The 25,043-nt window shown below is 42.4% G+C and overlaps 1 protein-coding gene across 1 annotated transcript in view; it reads right to left on the bottom strand.

Moving 5' to 3' along the window:
- Positions 1–826: 826 nt before the first annotated feature.
- Positions 827–25,043, bottom strand: part of LOC144800020 (cytochrome P450 4B1-like) — a 334,102-nt gene continuing 309,885 nt past the window's right edge. Inside the window, exons 11-12 of the mRNA XM_078671648.1 lie at positions 13,390–13,472; positions 827–1,770 (exon numbers count right to left, since the gene is read on the bottom strand). Coding sequence (XP_078527774.1) covers positions 1,596–1,770; positions 13,390–13,472 — 258 coding nt within the window. The 3' untranslated portion in view covers positions 827–1,595. The remainder of the gene's footprint in view (positions 1,771–13,389; positions 13,473–25,043) is intronic.

Here is a 25,043-nt window from a genome sequence, read left to right on the forward strand (position 1 = left end):
GACATGCCATCTTGGTGAAAACTGTTAGTAACTTAGAACCCTATTTCACTTGGAACATGACTCGTCATGAGCGACGTTTATTGACTTATTCTGGGATGAATTTATTCCAGCGTTTAGTCGCTTTTAATCATGGCTGTTTTAAGGAATCGGAGCAGCTGTGACAATGTCTTGGTTACATTGTTATGTTTTTCTCAAAATACAACACCCTACGATATAAGTTTTTGCAACCAATTTTAAAATCTTTGAATTTTACGCGAGGTAGGCCGGCCTTACTGTATTTACAGTTTTTAACCGCATGCGCGCTAGCGGTTTTCATGCTGTGCGCTGCGTTTATTAAAAAGCCGCGTTACATGACGAGCTCAGCTCGTCATGAGCGTACGAGCATCGTAACTCATGACGAGCTGAGCTTGTCATGAGCGCGAAAGGGGTTAAACACACCCACAGTCTGTTTTTCTCTTGTATGTTACCTTTCGGGGGTTTAAAATCATGTTGATGTTATTCTTTGTTCTTAATTGACTTGTCTTTTATGATTTTATTTTTAAAATGAAATAAGGATTATATGTTTTTGTTGCAGTTCGATTGTCGAATGCCAATGTCTGCTTTTGTCATTTTAGGAATCAAGAAACAACCTTAGCGTAATTGTAGCTTAAATTATGTATCTTTACAACAAGATAGTAAACATTATTATTACAATGTTGTCCTACTGTAACCTGTGAGTTGTTGCATCAGAAAATTAGGACAGTAAACAAAATAACCATGACATGACTCTGGCTTAAATTATTTAGCTTCATAAAAGCAAACATCATTAATGATAACTCCAACATGATTCTTGTTTAAATTGTTTATGTTCAGAAAACAAGTAAACAAGATAACCACTAAATGGTTCTAATTTAAATAGCTTAGGTCAAGAAAGGAATACAAGACAGTAAACAAAATAGCCAATATATGAATTAAAATTACATTTCTTAGACTCAGAAACACAGTAACAAAGACATGATCCATTTTGACATTGTCTGGGTTCATAAAACAGACTGTAAACAACAAACCTACGATGAAATCCATGTTTAACTTTTGTAGGTTCCGAGAAGCAAGGGTAGGTAAATCAGTAAACCTTTACTGATATGAACCAGTCTTTAAAATATGGTAAATGTAGTGGCAGAGTATATTTAGACATCAATTAGACTAACATTTCCCTGCATACTTCATTTAAACAGTAAGAATGATTCTAAATTAACTTAATCCTAACACTTGTACGATAAATTATTAATATAGACAGCAGGTTTATGATTATAACAAACATGTTAATTGCTGCCATTGTGGCAATAAACATGTACACAAATCTTCCACCCTTACACTAATATAACACTCTTCAGCCTCCCACATCCACACACGAGCACACACTTACACAACACGCATGTTCTTTTACCGACCTTCTCTATTTTATAGTCTTTGTTCATAATTTTCTCAAGTTTAACAGTTTATTTCGAAAACAAAATGTTATTTTTTAATACTATTAGTCGAATTTAAAAAATGTTTGAGCTAGTGTACTGTCGTCCATCTGTGGTCACCGTTTGTGATCTGTGTTCCATCCGGGGTCAGTCATCCTTTATTTTCTTCACATTCACATGTATCCCATTCTTGGACAGTAAAACAACTTGCGGTACCAAGATGGGAGGTTTAGTTTCATCGCTTGAGAATCTAAACCGCTGAAGGCAGAGGGCGACAGCTGTTTTCATCTCGTTCAAGGCGAAGTTCTGCCCAATACAGTTCCTGTCAAATAGAAAGCGGTAGAGTAGGAACACATCTTCAGTATGAAAAAAGCCTTAATTCAGTACACTTAGTAGATGTCATCAAAACATTTTGGGGTAACATATCAATTATCGCCAGCATCATTTACCCTACGTAGAGTGCACATTTCCTCAATTGCAAAGTAGGTACTAAGGCCTTCAATTGTATGGGCACAGACTTTAGAGTATAGCCCAGTGATAACTAAAATTATAAGTTCAGCCATGTACCATGGCATCATACAGTATTTTTCCACTTTGGTGCTTATTACATGACTCCTTAGGTTTCAATATTAAGAGAGTAGAACTCCCTAGACGAACAGTAGGAAAATATTATGCTAGAACTCTAATAGGACAGTGGAATAGGATTATTGTATCAATTCCTACAAGAGAGTAGTATTAAATGACAAAGACAGTAACCATGTTACGAAATTTAAGTTCTTTTAGTATGAGGAATAAGCAGTAAACCCATAGGAGAATTTTGCATGGGTTATTTCAAACAGCAGGTTCTATAAACATTTAGGCATTCCCTTACTAATGCATCACTATTGATATTAAAATAATGATTATACATTAAAGATTTAATAATCTGAGGTTGGAATGCAGAATTGCCTTAAAGAACCAGTTACTTACCTTCGGTATCACTTTTTCTGGTGGATACAGTATCTACTTGTGAATTGCTATCCTTTTGATTCCTCACCTATTGAATATCCCAATGCTCCAGCATTACACAAAATCTTTTCTAGACAGCTCTCCCACGTCGACGAGGACGTCAAAATGCCCCTGGCTCCCCGTGACGTCCTCTGAGCCATAAGACACCCTCGTCGGCGTGGTGATGTTAGTTTCCACCCTTTTGTTTCGTGCCTTCGAGGCAAACGGGTGAAACCATCATCACAAATGCAATCACAGGATCAATACTTTAAGTCCAAAATCTATATATTTATATCTAAATATATATATCATCATATTTGTATATGAACATTAAAATGCACACAAAATAAATAAGCAAACTTCTGCTTGGCTTACGCAGAAAAAACAATGGGGAGGCGGGTAGGTCAGTGAGGACTCTGCAGTTAGATACTGTATCCACCAGAAAATGCATTACTGAAGGTAAGTATCTTGTTCATCTGATGCATACATTTACCAGTGGTTTCCTTCCTTTTTTAATAAAATCCCCAAGCAGTCCTACAGTCGGAGGTGGGTCCCTGTCTCCATATACAAAAAAATCTTCCATCCCTCCTCACTTCGGAGTATAGACAATAGTGCTTTTCAAAAGTGTGGATGGAAGCCAAAGTTACCACTTTACAGATGTCAACTACAGGGACACCTCTAGCCAAAGCAGAAGTCGAGGACTTCGCTCTAGTGAAATGAGCTCCAATACCTTCTGGAGGTTCCTTGTGAGCCATGGTGTAGCAGATCGTAATGCAAAGGATGATCCATTGTGATAATGTCCTTTTATGGAATGCTTTTCCTTTCATCTTGCCCCACAAATCCAACAAACATCTGATCATCCAGCCGAAGATCACGTGTTCTAGCTACATAAAAGCTAAGAGCCATTTTAGGGTTCAATCGATGAAGCCTTCCTCCTCTTTAGAAGGATGCGGACGAAGTGGAGAGAAAGTAGGAAGGGTGATGGGCTGGCCTAAGTGAATGGGAGTAATCACCTTCGGCAGAAAATAAGGGATGTATGATGATACAATGAGGGCCATTTCAACGCGGTCTGTTAGATCGCGGTTTTCACAACGCAAGTCGTTACATCGGCTTGCGCTGGAGGGGGGACCTGGATTTAGGAATAGTGTGAATTACTTTTCCAAATCCAATCTACATACAGTAGGGAAGGTGTTGGAAACAGTAATGTACACTATTTCCTAGTCAACAGCGCCCTCCAATGCAAGTCGGTGTAACGACTTGCGTAGTGAAAACCACGATGTAATAGTACCACGTTGAAATGGATGCGTGGTAAACAATGTCTCCCGAAAAGAAGCCCTGGCCCTCAAAACCAACGTATCCGCGTAGAAAGTCATGAAGAGGGGATTAGTGCTAAGGGCCTGTAACTCACTAAGGGGCATATGTAGGTAGGCATTTGCGATTCGCAAATGCCGAAATTCGGCGAATTTCCGCGTTTGCGAATCACTTAGCAAAATAAGGAATTGCAAAAATTGCGATTCCTTATTTTGCTCAAGCATTTAAGGAATCGCAATTTTGCGATTCCTTAAATGCTATGTAGGGGTGCTTTTAAAATTCCAATTTTGGTTTAAGGAATCGCAAAATACCACCTACTTCAAGTAGATGGTATTTTACCATTTCCTGTCAAAATGCATTTGTTAAAAAAATTCAATGTGCCATGTGGCGCACAGAAGTGCCCATAGGGCATGTATGTGCGCCACATGTTCTTACAGGCACATTCCAGGGGTGCAACAGGTGTCCTTTGGACACCCTGGCACCCCTGGAATTGCGATTCTCAAATTGCGATTTTCTCATGGAAAATCGCAATTTGAGAATGTATGCCCATTCATTCCTATGGGCCTCTGGGCCCATAGGAATGAATGGGACACTCATTCCTTAATTACGATTCGCAATTTGCTAGTTGCAATTAAGGAATCTTAGGGATTCGCAAAAAAAATAGCGATTCCTTAAAAATTGCTATTTGAGAATCGCAAAATGTGATTTACCTACATATGCCCCCAACTCTTCTAGCAGGCATTACAGCAACTACAAAAATTGTCTTAAATGTAAATAGCCTTAAATGATAAATATGTAAAGGTTTGAATGCAGAACACATAAGATAAGTCAGTGCCAAATTAAGATTCAACTGAGGCATAATAAACAGAGTGGGAGGGTATTTGTTAGTAAGTCCCTTTATAAACCTTAACACTATAGGGGACTTAAATAAATAGCCTTTAACTGTTGCAACTGCACAGCCTTGCTGCACCAAAGAAACAGCAAAGTGTAAAATATCAGAAAAATGGCGTTCAAGGGGTCTAAAGAATTCTCTCCACACCACTTTACAAACATGACCATCTAGCAGTATAAACCGATTTGGTGGAGTTTCTTCTGGCGGATAAAATAACATCCACCACATAAAGGGGTAGAGAAAAAGAACTTAGGTTGCCCCGTTCAATCTCCAGGCATGTAGGTGGGGTGTAGAACCTCCACCTAAAACTGGGAAAGGAGGTCTGCCCTTTGAGGGAGATGGAGCGGAGGGCACAGGGAGAGGTGAAGGAGGTATGTGTACCACACCCTTCGTGGCCAGTCCGATAATATTAATATGACTTGGGCCCGGTCTTGTTCAATTTCTTGAGACCCAGAGGAACAAGGGTATAGGGGGAATACCAAAGACTGTTGGGAGTCCTAGCCCAATTGAAACCCAAATGCTCCCTGCTTCGGATACTAAAGGCTGCAGAATGATATGCAGCGCGTGTTCTCGTGAGTGGTAAAAAGGTCTATCTCAGGGGTCCCCCAGTGCCAGAAAATATGAAGAACCACTTCCTAGTCAAGACACTGCTCATGATTAGCTGGAAAACACACTTTTAGAACTCCGGCCAAGTGATTTGCTCTGATACAAATCAGATGATCCTAAGCCCAGGACCAGAGTCATAGAGCTTCTCTGCAGAGAAGATATGACCCTACTTTCTCCCTGTTTGTTCTACATACCAAATTGTGGTAGTACTATCTGTCAAGACCTTCAATGACTGACTGCAAATGGAAAGGAGGAAGGCCTTGGGGGCCAGGCATATAACCTGCAATTCCTTTGATGTCCAGAGCCCCCAGATGAGCCCCCCACCCGAGAGTGAAGGCATCCGTTATCATTGTACCAAACTAAGGAGGAGGCTGAAATAGCTTGCCGGACACACCCCGCCATCAAAGATCTGTTGCTGTGTCTCTTGAGCTTCTGACTGATTCTTTAAGTTCTCTGTTGTGTTGAAACCGCTGCATAAGGAGGCTCCCCTAATGGGCCCTCATGTGCCTGTGTGTATGGGTGACCAACAGAATGCAGGAGGCTATCAGGCCTAGCAGGTGCAAGACCTTCATGACTGGAGCCATAACTCCATTCTGAAACATCAGAATTATAGCCTGAATGTCCAGAATTATCTCAGGAGGAGGGAAGACTTGATTCACAGTAGTGTCCAGTATTGTTCATATGAACAGGGTGCGCTAAGAGAGGCCCTAGGTGGGACTGGGGCTTGTTGATATAAAAGCCCAGTTTGAACAAAAAATGAGTGGTCAACTGCAAGCGATGCAACAACTCTGGAGATTTAGCTTTTATCAGCCAACCATCCAGGTAAGGGAATACTGGCACTCCCCACCTTCTGAGATGTACTGCGACCACCACCATCACCTTTGTGAAGACTCACGGTGCAGAAATAAGACCAAATGGAAGGACCACAAATTTCTAATGTTGAGACCCACCATGAAGCAGAGATACTACCTGTGCAATTGAAGAATGGGGAGGTGAAAATACGCATCCTGCAAATCGATTGAAACCATCCAGTCTTCCTTCTCCAGCGCAAGAAGAACCTGAGATAGGGTCAGCATTTTGACCTTTTCATGCTTGAGGAATCAGGTTCAAAATCCTGAGGTCTAGGATCGTCCGCAAATGACCATCCTATTTGGGGATGTATTTTGGAAATCCAACATTATTATACAAACATCAGCTAATGAGTTCCCGAAACTACACACATTTTTCAAATTTTGGATACATGCACTAATAAAACCGAGGAAAAGCTTATAATTTATAAGCTGGATTGCACAGAGGGGAGCTTCTTATTAGCAGCTGGATAGGTACCAACAGCTCACAGGCCTCCTCTAAGAAGTTGTTCTGTGGGTCTTGAGTATAGTTCTCCAATCATTGTTTCCTACAGACATGAAATCATTGTATTGTTCTTCCTCCATCATAACAGATGTACATGCATAATAAAGAGTTGTAGGGCAAATTGCATTTTTCAGCAGACTATGATGTAATTGTGAGTATTTCCAGTACTGATTCTGGACAACGTAAAATGCTGTTTCTGGGATGACCTTACTCCTTGTGCTAATATTGTGGCTAGATTTTAATTTCACAATAGAGTAGATAAATCGATTGTTCAGTTTCAGCATTAGAGCTGTTAGAACTCTGGAATTTAGAGCAGAGAACGCTACTTTCAGTAGCTTCTCTCAAGACTTTTCACGATACCACAAGCAATGAACTTGTAAAATTCTAAATGAAAGGCACCTTTCCTGGGGCATTCCCAGTAGACATAGATTTGATGATATCCACAATTTCCATATCGGACATACCCTCATAGGACAACTTATAAATCCACAGTTAGGCGTGATAAGCATAGACAAACCAGAAAGTCTCATTCACAGGGCTCCAGAAGCTTCAGGACTCCTGTAGGTAGATAGACATACACCTGCTCAGCGCCAGCATAACCTCGCGGGTGGTAGTGCACTTTACGAATGCAAATAGCACAATACAGAGGCCTTAATACTGAAAAGCAGAGCTCAGAGGAAAAAAAAGACAACTTATCGCTATGCTTTGTCAAGTGGACTTTAGAGAACTTATCCCTTAGAAATAGTTATAACTGGTATGGCAGCAGTTGCCTCTATGTTCTTAAGTGTTGTCATTTATCCATACAAAGCCTTTTCTGCTAGGGAGGAAAATTAGTTGTTCAGCTTGAATTTCTGTTCCAATAAGGCTTAAAAGTTTTTATCCATTGGCAAGTTCCAGTAGAGTGCAACGAGCTGTGATATTTCTATCTCTATCAAGATGCCTTGATCCATAGACCTGCAGATACATTATATTTAAACGTCTAATATAGGACTTACCAGATGCCCACAGAGTTTCATTCAAGTACTTGTAAATTCCAAGTATTCATTTTGGGGATTTTACAGTTTCATGTTTTTCCTGAGGAAGTCTGTACAGCACAATATTCATCTTCCTAGTCTTGGGTTTAGATACAACTACTTTCAAGTCGGAGTGAAACCACCAAATGTAATTTAGCAATCAAAATGTTTAGAGAACAGCACAACACTCAGAAAAAGATAGTTTATCTGAGTTTCAGTACAAATTTGACACAAAAGATATGTGTTTCCCTGTACATAGGGTGGAGAATGGGAAACATGGGCCCTGCAATATGTGGTGTGAAATTACATTGCATAGTATGCCAGAGTCACTAAGGTTTCACAGACCCTGGTTGACTTGACACGTGAAATTCAGGATCAATGGTGAGGTTCCAATCTACCCCAACTGTGACTCTGAAGCAGCCAAATTTCCTAAACAGTCTGTGAAGTCTATCTAAGACACCTTATAGAAACAGTTTTGCAAACACAAATCAATCAGATGAATAAAACTATATTTTTGAGACATTGTTTTTTTTGTGTAAGGGGTGAAACTGGAAGTCAACATCAGCATTCTTGGCTGTAGACTAGGAGGTGGAAGTACCCACTTAGTCTCTCTTCAGTTTCTTTAGATTTGCTGTTGGGTAGACACCTTTCTTGTAACAGGACAATAGCTGGCTTCTTGGTCATCAAGTATGCATGGGTTTTCTTTCAACGACTTTACTCAAATATATCTGCTGAGACAATTTGTGACAATAAGCTGTCACAAAGCAGCACATAAGAGGCCTGTCAACACCAGAAATTATGTATGTATTGTGTCTTCTTGCTGGTAAGAGAGGTGGACCAGGTCCACTTGAGACTATGATGGTATGCACTATGGACCAGAAGTTATGTGTCAGAGTGAGGGATGGTTACCAGGCACATGTCCTCCATGTCTGTGGGATAAAAGCACTAATATCTTATTTATAAGGAAGACCGCTCGGAGGAACATCAAGTACTCTAAACCAGCAGGCTCCACTCCCGGTATATTCTTACAATCTTTATATATAGGTAATGTCAAATATCAATTATAGGGAATATGGTAACACAATCCATAAGATACCTTCACAGCATAAAGCTGCAACTACATTATGACCTGAAGGAATGAAACGTAGGTCTTTAAGGGCGACTTTGACTTATCTGTGTCCTTCAAGGATGTATCATCTGGATTGCGATCTTTCACATCATTCCTGTGATGTGAGAACCAGGTCTGAAATGTTTTGGCATAATGTTTGCAATTACTGGGCAGAGGACTGTTATTAGATTAGTTATATGTTCGTGGAGGCGATACAGCATCTGTGGTTGATGAATCTAGGCTTTCTAAGAAGCGTTCAAGTTGTAGGGTGTCACCTAATTCCAATAGACAATTTCTCTTGCCTGGAACATGGGTCATAATGAAAGGATAGAAAAGAAGTCTTATGGTTGTCATACATGTAGGACTCATGTTTCTTAAATGTCTTATTTATCTGCTGTACTTGCTGGTGTCAGAGTAGGAAGGCAATGATCTGTCTAGGTGCATCTTCATTATGTCAACAGATTTTCCTAAGGGACATCCAGATGCTTTTCCAATCTATCCAATTGTAATTTGAATTAAAATTAACTTAATTAAATGAATTAAAATGCTTGATTAGTTTTGGCTGTGGAGAGTTTCATTTTGGCAATTACATGTTTCAATGCCTTTAGGTTCAGTGATAAAGGAATCTAGTGAAACTGCAGACATTGGTGTCAGGGAGGGTTGAGTGGGTTGTTTCTTGCCCCGGAGAAGGACACTTGCCTAGAGGCTTTGCTTTCTGACCTGTGCTAAGCTATTTAGCAGCAAGATCCTCGTGGAGGTCTGACTATCCTTCTGTACTTCATTGAACAGATATTGAGCCTTCTTATTCCACTTGCTCCACATTAGGTGAGGTAAATATATACACAGATGGTAAAGCAGTCTTTAAACCAGACCCAGAATACCGAAAGTCTTAAAATTAGGATTTTTCTCGACTTTACTACTACTAAATTGAGAAAATTCCTAGTTTTAAGACTTTCGGTATTCACAGAAGGCCTTTAGGAGTCCTAAAGTTAGGAGTCCTAACTTTACTACTACTAAATTGAGAAAAAGCCTAACTTTAAGACTTTCGGTATTCACAAACAACATTTAGGAGTCCTAAAGTTAGGACTACTAACTTCTGTGAATACCGAAATGAGTAAGTGCGTTCTGTGAATACCAAAATGAGTAAGTGCCTTCTGTGAATAGCAAAATGGTAGTAAGTTTAGGATTTTGTCTTAAGTTAGTTCTGTGAATCGGGCCCAGAATGTCCTATGCAAGAATATCACAAGTCCATGAGCATTTCCTAGGTTGATGACCTACATAAAGAACTGCCAAATAAATGTTCTCTAACAAGGCTGGTGTCCCAAAAGAGGTTTGGCAAAATATAGAAAAGAGACATCATTTAAACTCAGATAGAAGTGCATTCTATGCTCACTACTGGGGATAAAAGGTAGGCCCGTCAGAAATGTAAATAACGTCGGTATAATACGCGTAGTTTGGGGAAATACGCATTATGCATGTAATGCGAAATTCTGTAAATTATGCCATTATTTTATGAAGTGTAATATTCCAGCCATTCCAGGCAAAATGAGCATACTGGAACAACACAAGAACAATACGCAGAACCAGACCATGAGTGGCTGTTGTTTGCATCACTTGTGTTTTTCAAGCAATTTTTAAGTGTGAAATACATCCTTGCATCAAGAATTGATGAACGGACCCATTTTGTACTAAAATATATTGTTAAGTGACAGATTTGCTTTTTGTGTAATTGCACATAATTTTGTGTCATTTTCCTGAAATTTAGTGTAATTATGCAAAAGTAAATTTAGCAAATTCCACACATAAATAGTAAAAATATGCGCTAGTCTGACAAAGAAGCTCTAATTTTAATTGTGCATCATCAGAGAAACAATTCACCATGATAGCCTCTTCATTCTTCTACGAATTAATACCTTCCACATATTAAAAGGTGTGGTATCCCTAAAGGAGGATTTGGCTCACAACACTGGAATTCTTAGATACGGGCGGAGCCCTGCGACCAAAGCTGTCTATTTCAAGGGATTATATTTGTTCCTACATTTTCACAGGCTTGAAATCTAAGAGGGCATCTGCATCACAGGCTATTGATCTTTCTTCACAATTATCCCTCATGTTTTCTTCTGGTGTGAAATTTAAAGTGAGAGGTGCCTTTCCAGTGACTGTTTGAACATGTCTATGAACCCAACATTCAATTTGTCCTTAACCGCTACCGCGCTACCGCGTTTTCCCGCTGTGCGCTGATTTTTAAAAATCGCGCTGTTTATGTCAAAGCCAGCTCGTCATCCGCGTAGCGCAGGTAACGCCCATGACGAGCTGGCTTTGTCATTAGCGTCGAAGGGGTTAAACTGGGTTATAGCTGGGGAATAGCTTCAAAACACGATCTGTTGAATCCATAAAGGGTTTTTTACAAATCTTAAAAACATTTTCATTGATTGAGTTTCCAGTGCCTATGCATGGAGCCTTAATCTCTCACCTATAGATACCAAAATGAAACAGATATTCCATTCACTTGGGGAAGTGGTGTCATTTAAGATGATGATGAACTCACCCATTTTCTATACAAGCTCCAAAATCTTCTGTATGACATCGCAAATCATTGGTTCCAGAAACTCACCAATTTGATTCGCAATTCTTGTGGGCAGGTCACCCACACGGCATACCCTAGGACCAATGTTGGTATATTATGAGAGACAGGGATAGCCGATAACCATAAAAAGAATTAATTCAGCTCACTCCACTGTTGGAGGTACGATGGCTACACAATACAACTCAAATAGAGGGATTTATTAGATGGGATAGAATTAGAATTAGTACTATGGGATGTTGGGTGATTACAGACTTAGGGGCCGATTCCGATCTCGGTCGGTAGGGCACCGAATCGGGTTCGGCATTAGCAGATCCGATTCGGAGGCTGAATTTCCGTCTGAGTCATACACGGATCTGGACGTCGAAGTACAAAGCGAACAAGCGCAAAATCTCTGTCCGAATCGTTTCCGGGTCCGAACCGCTCGGTACGACTCGGTCATAAGCAAACCGTGGCGCGCAATGGAGACCTTTCACAACCGAGCTAGTAAGATGCCCTATTCGGACAGCTGAAACGAGTCAGAGCGTCTGGCTAGCAATAGCTCCAGGAGTTGGACTTCGGGGGTCTGTGTCAGACCCCCCTTCACCCGCAGCCTTACGACTCGGACACAGGGGGTCTCACCAACAGAGGCATGTACGGTACGGATGGCACCGACGCGTTCTTGTCCGCGACGTACCCATTCAGTCAATGGGAGCCCATGTACGCGACATATGACCGGCTCCCATTGACTCCTTTGGCAGTCCGACAGAACCGAGTCCGACAGCATACGGCCGCATCGTACTCGCTCGGTCGGACTGCAGGAGTCTGGATCGGTCGGAAAACAACCTGGATCCGGCTCGGTCGGAGTGCTTTCCGACCCAGATCGGAATTGGCCCCTGACCTGTGGGAAATAAGGTAATTGTAACAATATCTTATTATTTGTTGAACACTGCATCTGAAACGGACTGTGCTGTGTGTCTTTATGAGAACATAATTAAGTTGGTTTGTAAACAAAAAAAAATTTAAGTGAAGTTACAGTGGCAGCAACTTGGCAACTTCGCACACCCCCACTTTAAATTTATGGAATTTGAGTGCCATGGGCCACCACAGATTTATTTACTTGTGGGCAGGTTTAGAAGCGTCTCTCTATTCTTAGCAGGGCACTGCATGAAGGGGTACGCTGATGCTGCTATTGTGATCTTATTGGTCTTTGATAAAAGGATAGCTATGAATATATTACAATAAAATACCAGACAATACATGAAGCATTACTGGTGTATTCCAGATGGAGACAAATGCCATCAAGTAATTTATTCCTCCTCGATAAGGCCGGTGGTAACTTGAGCTGTCCGGGCTGTGACTTCATTCGTCTTTACTACCCAATCCAACTAGAGTGCTGGGCGGGAATAGATTGGCTGGTGGTAGTGAACACATGACCTTCCTCCACCATCCAAGGAAGGAAGGCATCTTTTCCATTTACCCCAGGCTGGATGCAGTACCACTCTTGCCTCACTACCGGCCAGTGTTAGAAAGACCCACTGGTGACCCCTCGGGCAGTGCCCACATATGAGGACCAGCAAAGTTTACCTGTCCACTACTGACACTGTAATCACAACAAGCACCACACCGTGGCTGTGGGGAGATAGAGGATAAACTTGCACTTGGGTAATCCTTGTGCAAATGAGCTAGGCAGTCAAATAATGATGACTGGCGGTGGGGGCAAACTGAAGAAGTTTTCCTCTACTTGCTCCACAAGACCCCAAATAAAATGCACATCGACACCATTGTTGTGTCAAAGTCCATACACTACAGTTAAGCACAAACCTAGATTGTACTTTCATTTACCAAATAAGGCCTCTCTTCAGGTGCTGGGATTTTAATTTGGCTCTTAAAAAAATTAATGAGACAACACAGTAAATACATTCTTAATTAATTGCATGCAAATCTGTCCACCAACATGTGAATGAATATTCATCGCAGGTATAAGCTTCATGTTACTTCCCTTGAATAACCCTCCAAACAAGTCATAAATGATTGTTCCATTCACCTAATCTACATGTAGGAATGATTGTACACTATATATGTATACAAAAAAGCACGCATAGTACCTTGAGCCAGCAGCGAAAGGCAAATATGCATGAGAGTGCCTATGGGATGAATTATCTGGCAGGAACCTCAAGGGGTCAAACACCTGCAACAAAACAAACAGATTGTCATTACACTACACTGGGCAAGCAGGGAGCATCACATGCACATACACATCACACAGGACTCTACACTTTATATATTCAAACACTTGCAAAGAACTCAAGGAATTCATATTAAACCAGTATGTGAATTTGCAAGAGTAGATAACAGTGTCTTTAGAAGCATTTCCTGAAGCTAAGGGGAGAGGTTTAATGTCTTAATGTAAGCTGAGCCTGAACTCCTGCACTTCCTGGCAGTTCAATCCACAGGGACTGAACTGTCACACTTTCTGCCAGTTCAATCCACAGGGGTGAACAGGTTTCACTGACTGCTCGAGTTCAAGTTCACAAAGCTTTATTCGATTTTTACAAGCATAAAAGCATGTGCAACACAGCAAATACATCAGAGTCCCACTTTAAGACAGATGTCAAGGTGTAAAATTAAACACAGCCCCAAAAATAAAAACATCCATTAAAACCTTAAAACCAAGAGTTAAGAGAATAAAAGATTAAAACATGTATACATATTACAGCATAAAAATTATTAAGTCTGATCAAGGACACGGAGCAATTAGGCGCGCCCTCAGGATCCATACCCAGCCTAAAAATTTCGCCAGAGCTATTGCAATGGGCAGTGATGTGTCGGTACGCAATATAAGTTCGGCCTCCGCAGCCTCCCTAGTGCCTAGAAGCCTACAGATTGGTATCAGCCAGGCCCGACGTGGGCAGCATAGGAATCGCAAATCCAAAGGATGTATGCCATAGACTCAATAGTGGCACTACATGCAAACTGGCTCACCTTTGGTAGCTGGTCCTGAGCCGTCAAATAATCCCTAACAACAATACTTAGACCTTTTCTGTAATAGCACAAGCAGGCAGTAAATAACAGTTAACAAAATAGGAATAAATAACACATAAAGAAAAAAAATAGAAAAAATATTCAGCTCAAGAGATAATATACAATAAAAAAATCACCTGAAGAAACAACAGAAGTAACGTTCCATGTTATCTCATTAAATACATTAGAAAGCTCCTATAAAAAGGAGAGTTGCTCTGTGAAGATCTTAATGGGGAAGGCACCTACATTAGACTGGTTAGTGAGGGCCTCGGGTCGGCCTTGTTCTTGTTTTAAGACCAGTAAAGAACTTACCTTTTGATCTGGAAGAATTCCCAGTTTGAAATCATTCCAGTAGCTTGACCTAGGAGGATATGCTTGTCAAGATGATGTTGAATTTAGGCTGTGAGGCTTCTAAAATTGCAGTGAGCCAAGCACTGATACACATCATAATAAGGTGTCCAGTGTCTCATGGAACTGCCCACCCCTGCATCTGTTTGAGTGATAAAAGAGAGCAATGATCTTGGCTCTGTGGGTCCTTCAGACCGTGGTCCCCTGTGCCACTGAACCTGTTGCACCAATGGAAGCTATGTCTCTGGCATCTCAAAGTTAAGGCCTGCAAACTGTGTCACTTGTGGACAAGATTTGATAGATGTGGTTGAGTGCAAGTCAACTCAAGTAGTTGAACTTCTTAATGATAAGCTTCAAACATCTGACTCATAGTTACAAGATGCCCAGGGTTAAGGAGTCATACCAGCCCTGGGAATAACAGGCCAAAACACAAACTGATGCTCTCAGAATGTGTTTAAAGTCAAAATCATCTGGCTTAAATGACCTTGAAGCAACCCTTTTATGACTTACTCAGTTATGACATCAATTGGACTGTTATAACCTGCTTTCCTTTCCTCTCCAATTGAGTCCAATCACAGGAGCCATGTTGGTAGGTTAAATGGTATCCACTTGTTTTTCTGTTCTTCAGTGGTGTCACCATATTTTATCATGGCTAAAGTCTAATTTCCTGCTGGAGTTTGCAGTAGCGGCTGATGTTCAGCCGGAGTGGCGGGACCGGGAGGTCGGGGGCTGGGGGATGACTACAGAAGATCGGGAGCTGGATGGGGATTGAGGGAAAACAGACAACAAATAAACATTTAAAAAATAAATAAAGAGAACTTACCTTCCACCTGCTGCCTGACGCTCTTTTCCATGTCCCCGATGCAGCACAGGTTCCCAGCCTGTCCTGCGGCGAATCCTGACACTGCTCTTCTGTTTGAAAGCAGTGTCAGGATTGGCCTGAGCGCAGGTCCTATAGTGAATGGGAGCCTGTGCTTTGCTGACTCCAACCCAGCAATGCAGCTGGTTCGAGACAGCTCAGCGTGCATGTCCATTTGGCTGGCCCGAGGCGGCTGGACAAGCCAACATGCGCACTGACAACAGTGCAACCACTGCCCGTGTGATGGCCCAGCCCCCAAGACTCGCCCTCAGAACCTTGAAAACAAAATGATAATACACCAGTTTTATCATTGTTTTATTTTTCAAGTTTTGAGTCTGGCAGGGGGTGCAACGCTCCTCTGCCATAGGGGAGGAACGGCCACAGGGAGTTTGTTTATGTGGACTACGTAGCTATTAAAATTCCTGCAACTGTTCTTTTATAGATTATATTCAGTAGTACTCGTTCTAGGTAAATATCGCACATAACGTTTTGTGTCCTGCTTGCACGATATATAACTGCAAAATAAATAAAACTGGATTTCCTGAGAATACTGCTTGTAGTAGCGGGCTGGCATATTGAATCGGTCCCATGTTAGATGACGAAGATATTGCCTATTTACAGTTTCGAAAAGGGCAAAAGCAGTGATAGCCAAAAGAAAGTCACATGTGAGCTCTTCTAGAGTGATGCAAATAGTATGGCGGCCAAGCCTGTTTACTAACAAAAATGGGCCACCAAGCGATAGAAAGCTGAAAGTTGGTACAGACATTCGTCTTTGTAATAGTAATCATATAAGAGCTAACCCCGGGCGGAGCAGACGTAGTGCCTCCAAGTGAAGTTCCACAGAGTTGGAAAGCAACTCTGTGGAACTTTGCTACGCTCTGCGCCCTCCCACCTCCCAAAATAATTAAAATTAGATAATGGCTGCATCGTCCTGGACATCGCCGCTCTCCTGCCTCCTCCTCATTGTCCTTCTTCACTAATAACCTGTATGTTGTACGTCTTGTGCGTGCACATGCGCACCCGCAAGACGTACAACGTTGGGGTTATCAGTGAAGCAGGACAGCGAGAAGTAGCCAGGAGAGTGACGATGTCCGGGAGGAGGCAGCCACGGGGCAGATAAGTGCCTCGTAATGCTTTTTTTTCATTTGGGAGGATGGAGGGGCCGGCTAACTACGCTCGGCCACGTACTCGTAGTTTTGCCTGAACTTCACATTTGCAATTTAATGCAAAGTAGGCAAAACTATGTAAACTCCGCTGGCAGAGCGTAGTTACCCATCCGGGGTGATAAGGAGCAAGACCCAAAGTGGATTATCCCTATGATGTCATATAATGAACATCCACAACCAGTGGTCAAACTGTGCAGCACAATGAATGAATGAATGAATATGCATTTATAAAGCGCATGACTACCAGAAGGCCTCCCCGCGCTAGAAGCAGAGTCATCACATTACTATAGTTAGGCATCAAGGAAACAGAAAGGTTTTATGAAGTTTGCGAAAAGATACATAGTTATCCTGAAGCCAGATATGGATAGGTAGCTGGTTCCAACCTTTCTCCACATTGTATGAGAGCAGGCTTCTGCCCCTCAGCACCTTGTTTATCCTGGGAACAACTGCCAAGTGTTTATTCCCAGAACACAGGGGCCTATTGGGGAGATAGGGGAGAATGGGGAGATGGGGAGAATCAGTGGACCCTGGGTAGAAAGAATCTAATGGATAATACACAGAACCTTAAACTGCTCTCTTTTGACGACCGGAAGCCAGTGGAGAGTGGCAATGGAGGGTCTTGCAGATTCCCGTTTGGGGACCAGCATAAGGAGGCGAGCTGCACAGTTTTGTACAGTCTGCTTGGGGACCCCAGATATAGCACGTAGACATAATCAAGTCGGAAAAGAATCAAAGCTTGAACCAATAGTCTCAGAACATTGAAGGGTAGCATGGGAAGAATTTTCCTAATCATCTTCAGGGTCCCATAACAGGTACCTGCCACCTTCTGTGCTTGCTCCTTAAAATTTAGCTTATCATCTTACCAAACTCCAAGCCTTTTGATCTGCTCTTTGGGAGGTGGCATGACGCCCAGACAGCTAGACCACAGTGAGCTGGTGTTCAGGGTAGGGGCTTTGCCCAGGAACATCAGCTCCGTTTTAACCCCATTAAGTTTTAAAAAAGAGCCTTCCATCCATGCAAAGACCCTTTCCAAATAGTCAGCCAGATTAGTTTCCGCATTATCAGATTGGTTGAGAAAGACAATCAGCGGCGTGTCATCAGCAAAGGTGACGATCCGAATGCCAAAAGCATTGGCAACCTTAGCCAAGGAGCTCATATATACGTTAAAAAGCGTGGGGCTCAGGGAAGAGCCCTGATGCACCCCGCATCTCAGGGACATACTTTCAGAAATAAAGGTATCTTCAAAAACCTGAAACTGAAAACGAGAACACTCAATCTGCCATCCAGGAAAGACAATAATCACTTAAGTGCAGTTCCAGTCACTCGTGGCTCTCTGAGTCTAGCGATCAGTAATTGGTGGTTAACTGCATCGAATGCCGCGCTGAGATCAAGCAAAAAAATTGCTGTGGCAGCGCCGGCATCCAGAAATGTTTTGGCTTCTTCAACCACTAACCAAACAGGGCGGTCTCTGTGCCCTGTTGGGGTCCCGAGCCAGTTTGTGAGGGATGGAAGCATTCATTCTTCTCCAAGAAAGCGGAAAGATTGGAGTTTACATATTTTTCTGCAATTTATTAAATCCCAGGCAAAAGCGAAATTGGCTGGTAATTTGCAAATGCTTTTGGATCCAGGCTTGTTTTTTTTAGAAGGGCTTTAACTATGGCCCATTTCCAAAGAGAGAGAACCAGTCCAGCCGAGAGTGAATCATTAATGAGATCCAGTACATATATTTATTTATTACTGGAATCATCAAGAAAAGTATTACAGAACAAAGAGGTAATAGTCTTCGCAAGCGAGTTGAATCTAACACTCCTGTAACCAAAGATTGGCTTTGTTTCCTTAGACGAGACGAAAACAAGACGGAGATGTTTGATTTACTGAGTAGGCGCAGCCGCGGTCGTTAGTGGGTGTACCTGCAGGGCGGTGACGTGGGGAGGGGGAGGGGCAGGGTGGGGGTTAGTAATGTATGGATTACAGAGCTTTACAGGTAAGTAAACATATAAATAAATAAAACCAAATTCGTTGCATGCACTGCATCCCCAAATGTGATGCAGTGCGCACAACGAAATTCATTTTATTTATATGTTTACTTACCTTTAAAGCTCCGTAATCCATACATTACTATCCCCCACCCTACCCCTCCCCATGTCACCACCCCGCAGGTATACCTACTACCGACCGCGGCTGAGTAGGCGTGATCAGTGGTCAGGATGACTTGCACGTTTCCCAGCAATTACGAATTTCGTAATGATATTGCATTGCAATCATGAGGAATTGAACACACGATGTATGCTGCATTCTTTCCATACAGCAACAGAAGGTAATTCTAAAATAATGATTCATACAGTAGTTATCAATGTAGTCATTCTTGCCAAGTTTAAAAACATTGGATATTTAGAACGGTGGTTAGCATTTGGTACAGGAAAAAGGTTCAGCTACAAACCAGCTCACAGTATTGCAACAAACTTAGGCCCCGTTATATGTGAATCTCTGCCCTTTTGCCAGGCTCTTACTGGTTGCGACACCACTTCGCCTTTTCATGGGAGAAGGGAGAAAGCCGCTTGTGACACATGGATGGTACTGTCTTCTCCTATTTGCGCATTTAAATTTCTGTTTCATCGATCACGTTCTGTTGATATTTATTTATTTATAAAGTTTTATATAGCGCAAACATCACCAGCATCAGAGCGCTTTACAGAGGATCGGGACAAAAGAAAACAGAACAAATAAGAAAGAAAGCAATAACATAATCGTACATTCACAAATGTTACGAAAGTCTAGTAATAATCATTGGTATAGTATAGATCATGAGTCAAGTTTTAAGACCAAGGGCAAAAACTTGTTCAGAAGTAGAAATTTACTTATTTTTTGAAGAATGCAGTTGAGGGAATCAGTCTGTTTCGGGAGGTAGTGCGTTCCAAATTCTCAGAGTAATACCTGAGAAGACCCTGTTGCGAGTTTTCTTTTTAAGGAATTTATGTGGTTTCAGTATCAAAGTGGTGGTGCTCCTACAGGATCTGCATCCACCAGATAATTCTAGCTCTTTTGCCATGTACCTAGGAAAGTTGTAATAAAGTCAGGTAAGAGCAGTGGGGGGGGGGGGAGGGGTGGGGGATAACTCGACAGATGATAATGAGGAAAAATTAAATAAATAATGCATTTTCCCTCTGCGTTGAATGTTGAGCCTCTCCCTCCCCCCACCCTGCCTCACCGCTCTTACCTGCACGGGGCGCCCCTGAATAAAGTGCTTTATGGGTCATGCAAGCAATTTATAACTGAATCCTTGCTTAATAAAGGGGGCTTTTAGAGCAGAGTGAGGTGTTTGTTTCTTTTGTTCCTATGATGAGACTGGCAGCCTCATCGAGAGATGCCCTTAGAGGTGCCAGCTCAGCTTTGGGAAGGCCACAAAGGGTTGCACTTCCATAGTCCACCCTAAGGGGGACTAGAGCTTGGGCTGTTGATTTGAAGTCATCCTGAGGGAGGAAGGGTTTTAATTTCCTAAAAATTTTAATTTGGTAGTTTGCTCCATTGGTGGCGGTACTAAGGGGCTCCTGCATGTTCAGGTTCTTGTTAAGTGTTGGTCCCAGAGATCTTGTGGAGTCAATAATGTGTGATAAAGAGTTAAGAGTGGTTAAATGATTCATCCATACAGCGATATTGGTCGAGTGATTGGGTGGGACGATTACAAGGAGTTCCGTTTTGATGGCATTAAGTTTGAGGTGGTTGTGAGTTAGCCATTTTTGGGTGCGTAGTAGAGTAGTATTGAGGTCCCTAAAATCTTCTGGGGAAGAGATTTTCAAGTACAGTTGGATGCTATCAGAATACATGTGGTAATGAATGTGAGAGGAATCAAGATTTCAGCTAGAGGCTCCATGAAAAGGTTGTAGAGGGTAGGTGCGAGAGATGACCCTTGTGGGACCGCTAACGTGACAGGTGTAGCACTGGACAGGGACTAGTTAACCTTTATTCTTTGTGTTCTGTTATGGAGAAATGAGGTGAACAAGTTTAGTACAGGCCCTGAGAGCCTGATCCTCCATTCAAGCAAGTCTAGCAGGAGGTCATGTTTACCCCTATCGAAGATAGATGATAAGTCTAGGAGGACTAGCAGGCAGGATTCTTTCAGATCCAACGTTTTTATCTAGTCCTCCACTTTGTGCATGAGAGCCGGTTCAGCGCTATTGGCTTGATGGAAGCCAGATTGGAATTGGTCAAGAAGTTGGAAATGTTCTTTAAGGTTACAAAGTTGGACCTGAATGCATTTTTCAATGAGTTTTGCTAAAGTTGGAATAGTGGAAATGGGACAGAAGCTGTGTGGGTCAGAGTGATCTGCAGTAGGTTTCATCAAAATAGGGGTTACCTGTCCTACTTCTAGGCAATCAGGGAGAGTGCCTTGCTGAGGTGAGGAATTTACAATTTAGGTCCAGAGTGGAAGTGGAGAGGATTTGATCTCCCTGAAGATAAACGATGGTAACAGGTTGTTGAAGTGATTTGATGGTTTAGGAGATATAAGGATGATATCAATGTTGTTTTCCTTGATGGTTTTGAATGTATTCCAGGAGGTGTTTTTTCAAGGAGTTTGCCCGAGAGACCAGGAGGTTCAGCCATTTGTGAGGGAGGGAGGCACACTGATGGTGTATACAGAAGGAGTTCCCTTGCATGATGGGTCTTTTTTTATTGTTTCTGTCCTTCCCAAGAAGGAGGAGGCAAATTCTTCACAGTTGGTAGCGGATTGAACCCAATTATTGCTGGGTTAGATTGAATATGATTGTTGTTTGACAAGTTCAAAGAGTTTTTTAGGTTTTTTTTCGGCTAGGTCTAACTGGGTTCTAAAGAAATTCGCTTTCAAACTTCTGATGCGTTTATAGTATGTGTTCCTCACCGATCTTCGATGTTTTGGGTGTGCGATGGATGGTGAAAATCTCCATGTTCAATCAGCTGGTCTTAAATTGCGTCTTTCTGCGTTTAGGTTGTCACTGAACCATAGTTTCGACTCTTTGGTGCAAATTATTTTTAGTTGTAAGGGTGCAATCGTGTCTAGGATGTTCAGTGTGTAAGGAGTGTAGTGATCTGTAAGGACTGTGACTTCTGTCATGTCAAAATGGGGAGGTAGGATGTTGTTGCTGTAGGAAGTCAGTTCATTCAGGTTTATATTCCTCAAGCTTCTTTTCCATAGTTAAGGCTTTTTTAGTTGAGTAATTTACGCACTAATAGCATTTGCGATGAGACCGGTGATACAATGATCTGTCCAGTCGCAAGGGAGTGTCAAGGGATTGCAAGTGACTGCGCCTACCTGGCTGCACTTCTGAGTAGAGAACTACAGTTCCCATGAGGCCCAGTGCCCCGGGGGAGGGTGGGGGGCTGATTGGATAAAGGGGTCAAGCGCACGCAAGTCGGCGTGCATAAATTTGGATCACCAGAGTTGTTGTTGCCCGGGTTTCAGCAAGAAGATTCCTTTTTTGGCCACTGTGGCTGGATTTAGTCCGAGGCAGCGTCCTGCCTCGCTTGTGGGCTGATTCACGGTGGATTCTTCACTCCTCCCTGGTGGAGTGCGGGGAGTCATGCACATTATTCTTTGCTTCTGTGCTCTGAGGCTGGTGAGTGTGGAGGACTCGCACTTGGTTTCTTTGTCCCAGCAATCCCAGGCAGGGGTGCTGTAAGCACGAAGATACAATGGGGGTGGGGAAGCATTCCTCTCCTATTTCACAACCCAGTGGGACCGTATTCAGGATGCTAGAGGAATACTCGAGTTGCCTATTATTTACAGAGAACGTTTACTTCCAGGTAGGAAGTGTGGGAGACATTCTCAGTTTTCTTTTCTTTCTTAATCATTGGAATAGCGTCAAATGAGTATCTTTTGTTTATCATGTCTGGACAAAAGAAAAACCCAATGCTAACTATCTGGTTTGTACTGTGCTTCTTCCTGATTATAGGAGGTATGCATGCCTAAGGGTGGAAAACCTTTGCTTTGAAAGAATAAAAACATTTCTTTGTTCCTTGTAGAGTGACAGAAAGGAGTTGATCCTATAGTTTGTTTTCCCAGGCATAGCAGAGAACATAAGACTGTAAGTTGGTTTGGTACGTGAAGTTGAAGGAGCTGGAAACTCCATGATTCCCAGGTATGCTTGGGTTTAGTGAGACACGTATGAGAGTAGAAAGTTAATGAGCTGTTCTAACCAGTGTTTTCTTGTTTTTCTTCAGGTTCTTATTACCTGCTGCTCCTTTCACCTACCCTTTCCCTCGCCTGATTGCCCAAATACTACATATATTTATGTGCATATATATATATATATATATATATATATATATATATATATATATATATATATATGTGTATAGTATGGAGATGTTGGGAGGTGGAACACTTTGAGCATCATTCCAATTCTGAGGAGCTTCGCCTTGAGGTTCTGACAGGCAGGGCAGATTTGAGTTGGATGTTATCTTCCTTTACAATGATAAGGTCCAGAGTTGTGCCTTTGTTGTGTGTGTAGGCCTGTTGCAGAATTCAGTCACATTGAGGTCTGCAAGAAAAATGTTAAGGCTGTTCACTGCAGAGTCATTCAGGTCGTTCCAAGGTATGTTAAAATCTCCCAGAAAGATCTTGGGAACCTGATGACTGGCATGGGTTGTGATGGTTTCCATGATATGCTCAATAAATGGAAGGTTGTCACCCTGTGGGTGGTAGATCGTGTGAAGCTTACATATGGGTATATTGTTACTTGCAATGTCAATGCATAGGTATTCGCAAGATGATAGGGTAACCGTTTGTGACGGTTTCACTAAAAGGTTGTTACGGTAGATGCAGGTGAAACCCCCATCAGGTCTGTTGGTTCTATCTAGTCTGATGATGTCATGAGTAGCGGGAACTAATAACTCAAGTTGGGGAGCTGAGAAATCATATAACCCCATTTCTGTAAGGATGGCGTGGTCGAGCTCATGTGTAAGGATGAGGTCAGAGATATCTGGTGCGTGTCTAACGGCTGATCTGTAGTTGAGTAACAGGCATTTCAGGTGATACATGGAATCCGCTAAAGGAGTCTGGGTGATAGTAATATGTTTAAGATTGTCTTTATTTGTGGTTCTAGCATTGTGAATGGGTTCTCTTTGTGGGTTAACAGGAGTATGTGGTTTTGCCCGGAGGGTGAGAGACAAAAGTGTTAGAATAGTTATAAGTGAGGAGTAGAGCTTGCATGTCCCTATCTGCTAATCGAACATTCAATCTGTTAGGCCAGGAGGGTGAGTTAGGGGAGCGTAAGGTTCTCCATCTTGGGGTAGGAAAGGAAGAGAGGTGTGAAGGAAGCCAAGAACAGAGGTTATTGGAATGGGTGTGGTTAGGGATACAATTTATCAGAGATCTGTTGGACCACTGATTGTTCACCACCTCTGTAGTAATGGTGCTGAGGCTATGTAGTTCTACCTTGGGTTGTCGAATGTTCAAGGAGGGTAAATATCCTTTACAACAAATCCTTTACACCGAATACTTTCACCCCGCATAACAACACTCAGCATGTCATTACATCCCGCATACCATCACTCCGCATGTCATTATATTGCATGGGCATTTACAACGCATGCGATGTAATGAAGATCTACCTCGTTGTGAGGAAACTGAGGCTATTCCGTTGCCTCACAATGACATGCACCATGCACCGACCCTCAGACGAAGCAGGAACATGGAGACTGGACCCACGAGGAGAGAGAGGTAAGGGGAATTGGGCTTTTTGCGTAGAGATAATTTCATAGTAATGGTATGCGGAGCGTTTGGCTGCGCGGTAACGTAATATATTCTTCAAGGGGATGTCATCTTGTCTAAATTCCAGAGAAGAATGGGGGGGGGAAGGTGTTGAAAGGGTCCTTCATGCTGTGGTGTGAGACATTTGTTTGATTTAGAGGACCCGCTGGTAATAGGTCTGGTTGTGGATGGAGTTCGGTTGGAGAGGAGGCAGGGGGTGGGTTTGATTGTGGATGGAAATAGGAAGAGGAGGTAGAAGGAAGTTGATAGCATCATAAGAGACCGATTGATAGTCAATGTGGGTTATTCGGCCTTGGAGGATGTCCACAATTGGGCCAAAGGGGGAGTTGTGAGAGCGCAAGCGGGACCAACAAGGGTGTATTCAGAGGACAGAGAAATAGTTGTGGGGCAATTGTTAGTTACAAGACTGAGTGGCACTGTGCACGCTGTTCTAGACACATGATGTGAGTGAGGTCTGGTACGGTGATTCGTGGGCGGTGACACCGGCCACATCGGGGGGATAGAAGAGAAGGTGTTATGTGTGGAGGTCAGGGTGGGGTAGCTAGTGCAGGAGACTAATAGGGAGCAGGGTGTGTCGAGGGCCAGTGAGGGCATTAATAGAGGTTTCATAGAGATGCC

The sequence above is a fragment of the Lissotriton helveticus genome, chromosome 1_2, assembly GCF_964261635.1.
Source record: "Lissotriton helveticus chromosome 1_2, aLisHel1.1, whole genome shotgun sequence".
Classification (NCBI taxonomy): domain Eukaryota; kingdom Metazoa; phylum Chordata; class Amphibia; order Caudata; family Salamandridae; genus Lissotriton; species Lissotriton helveticus.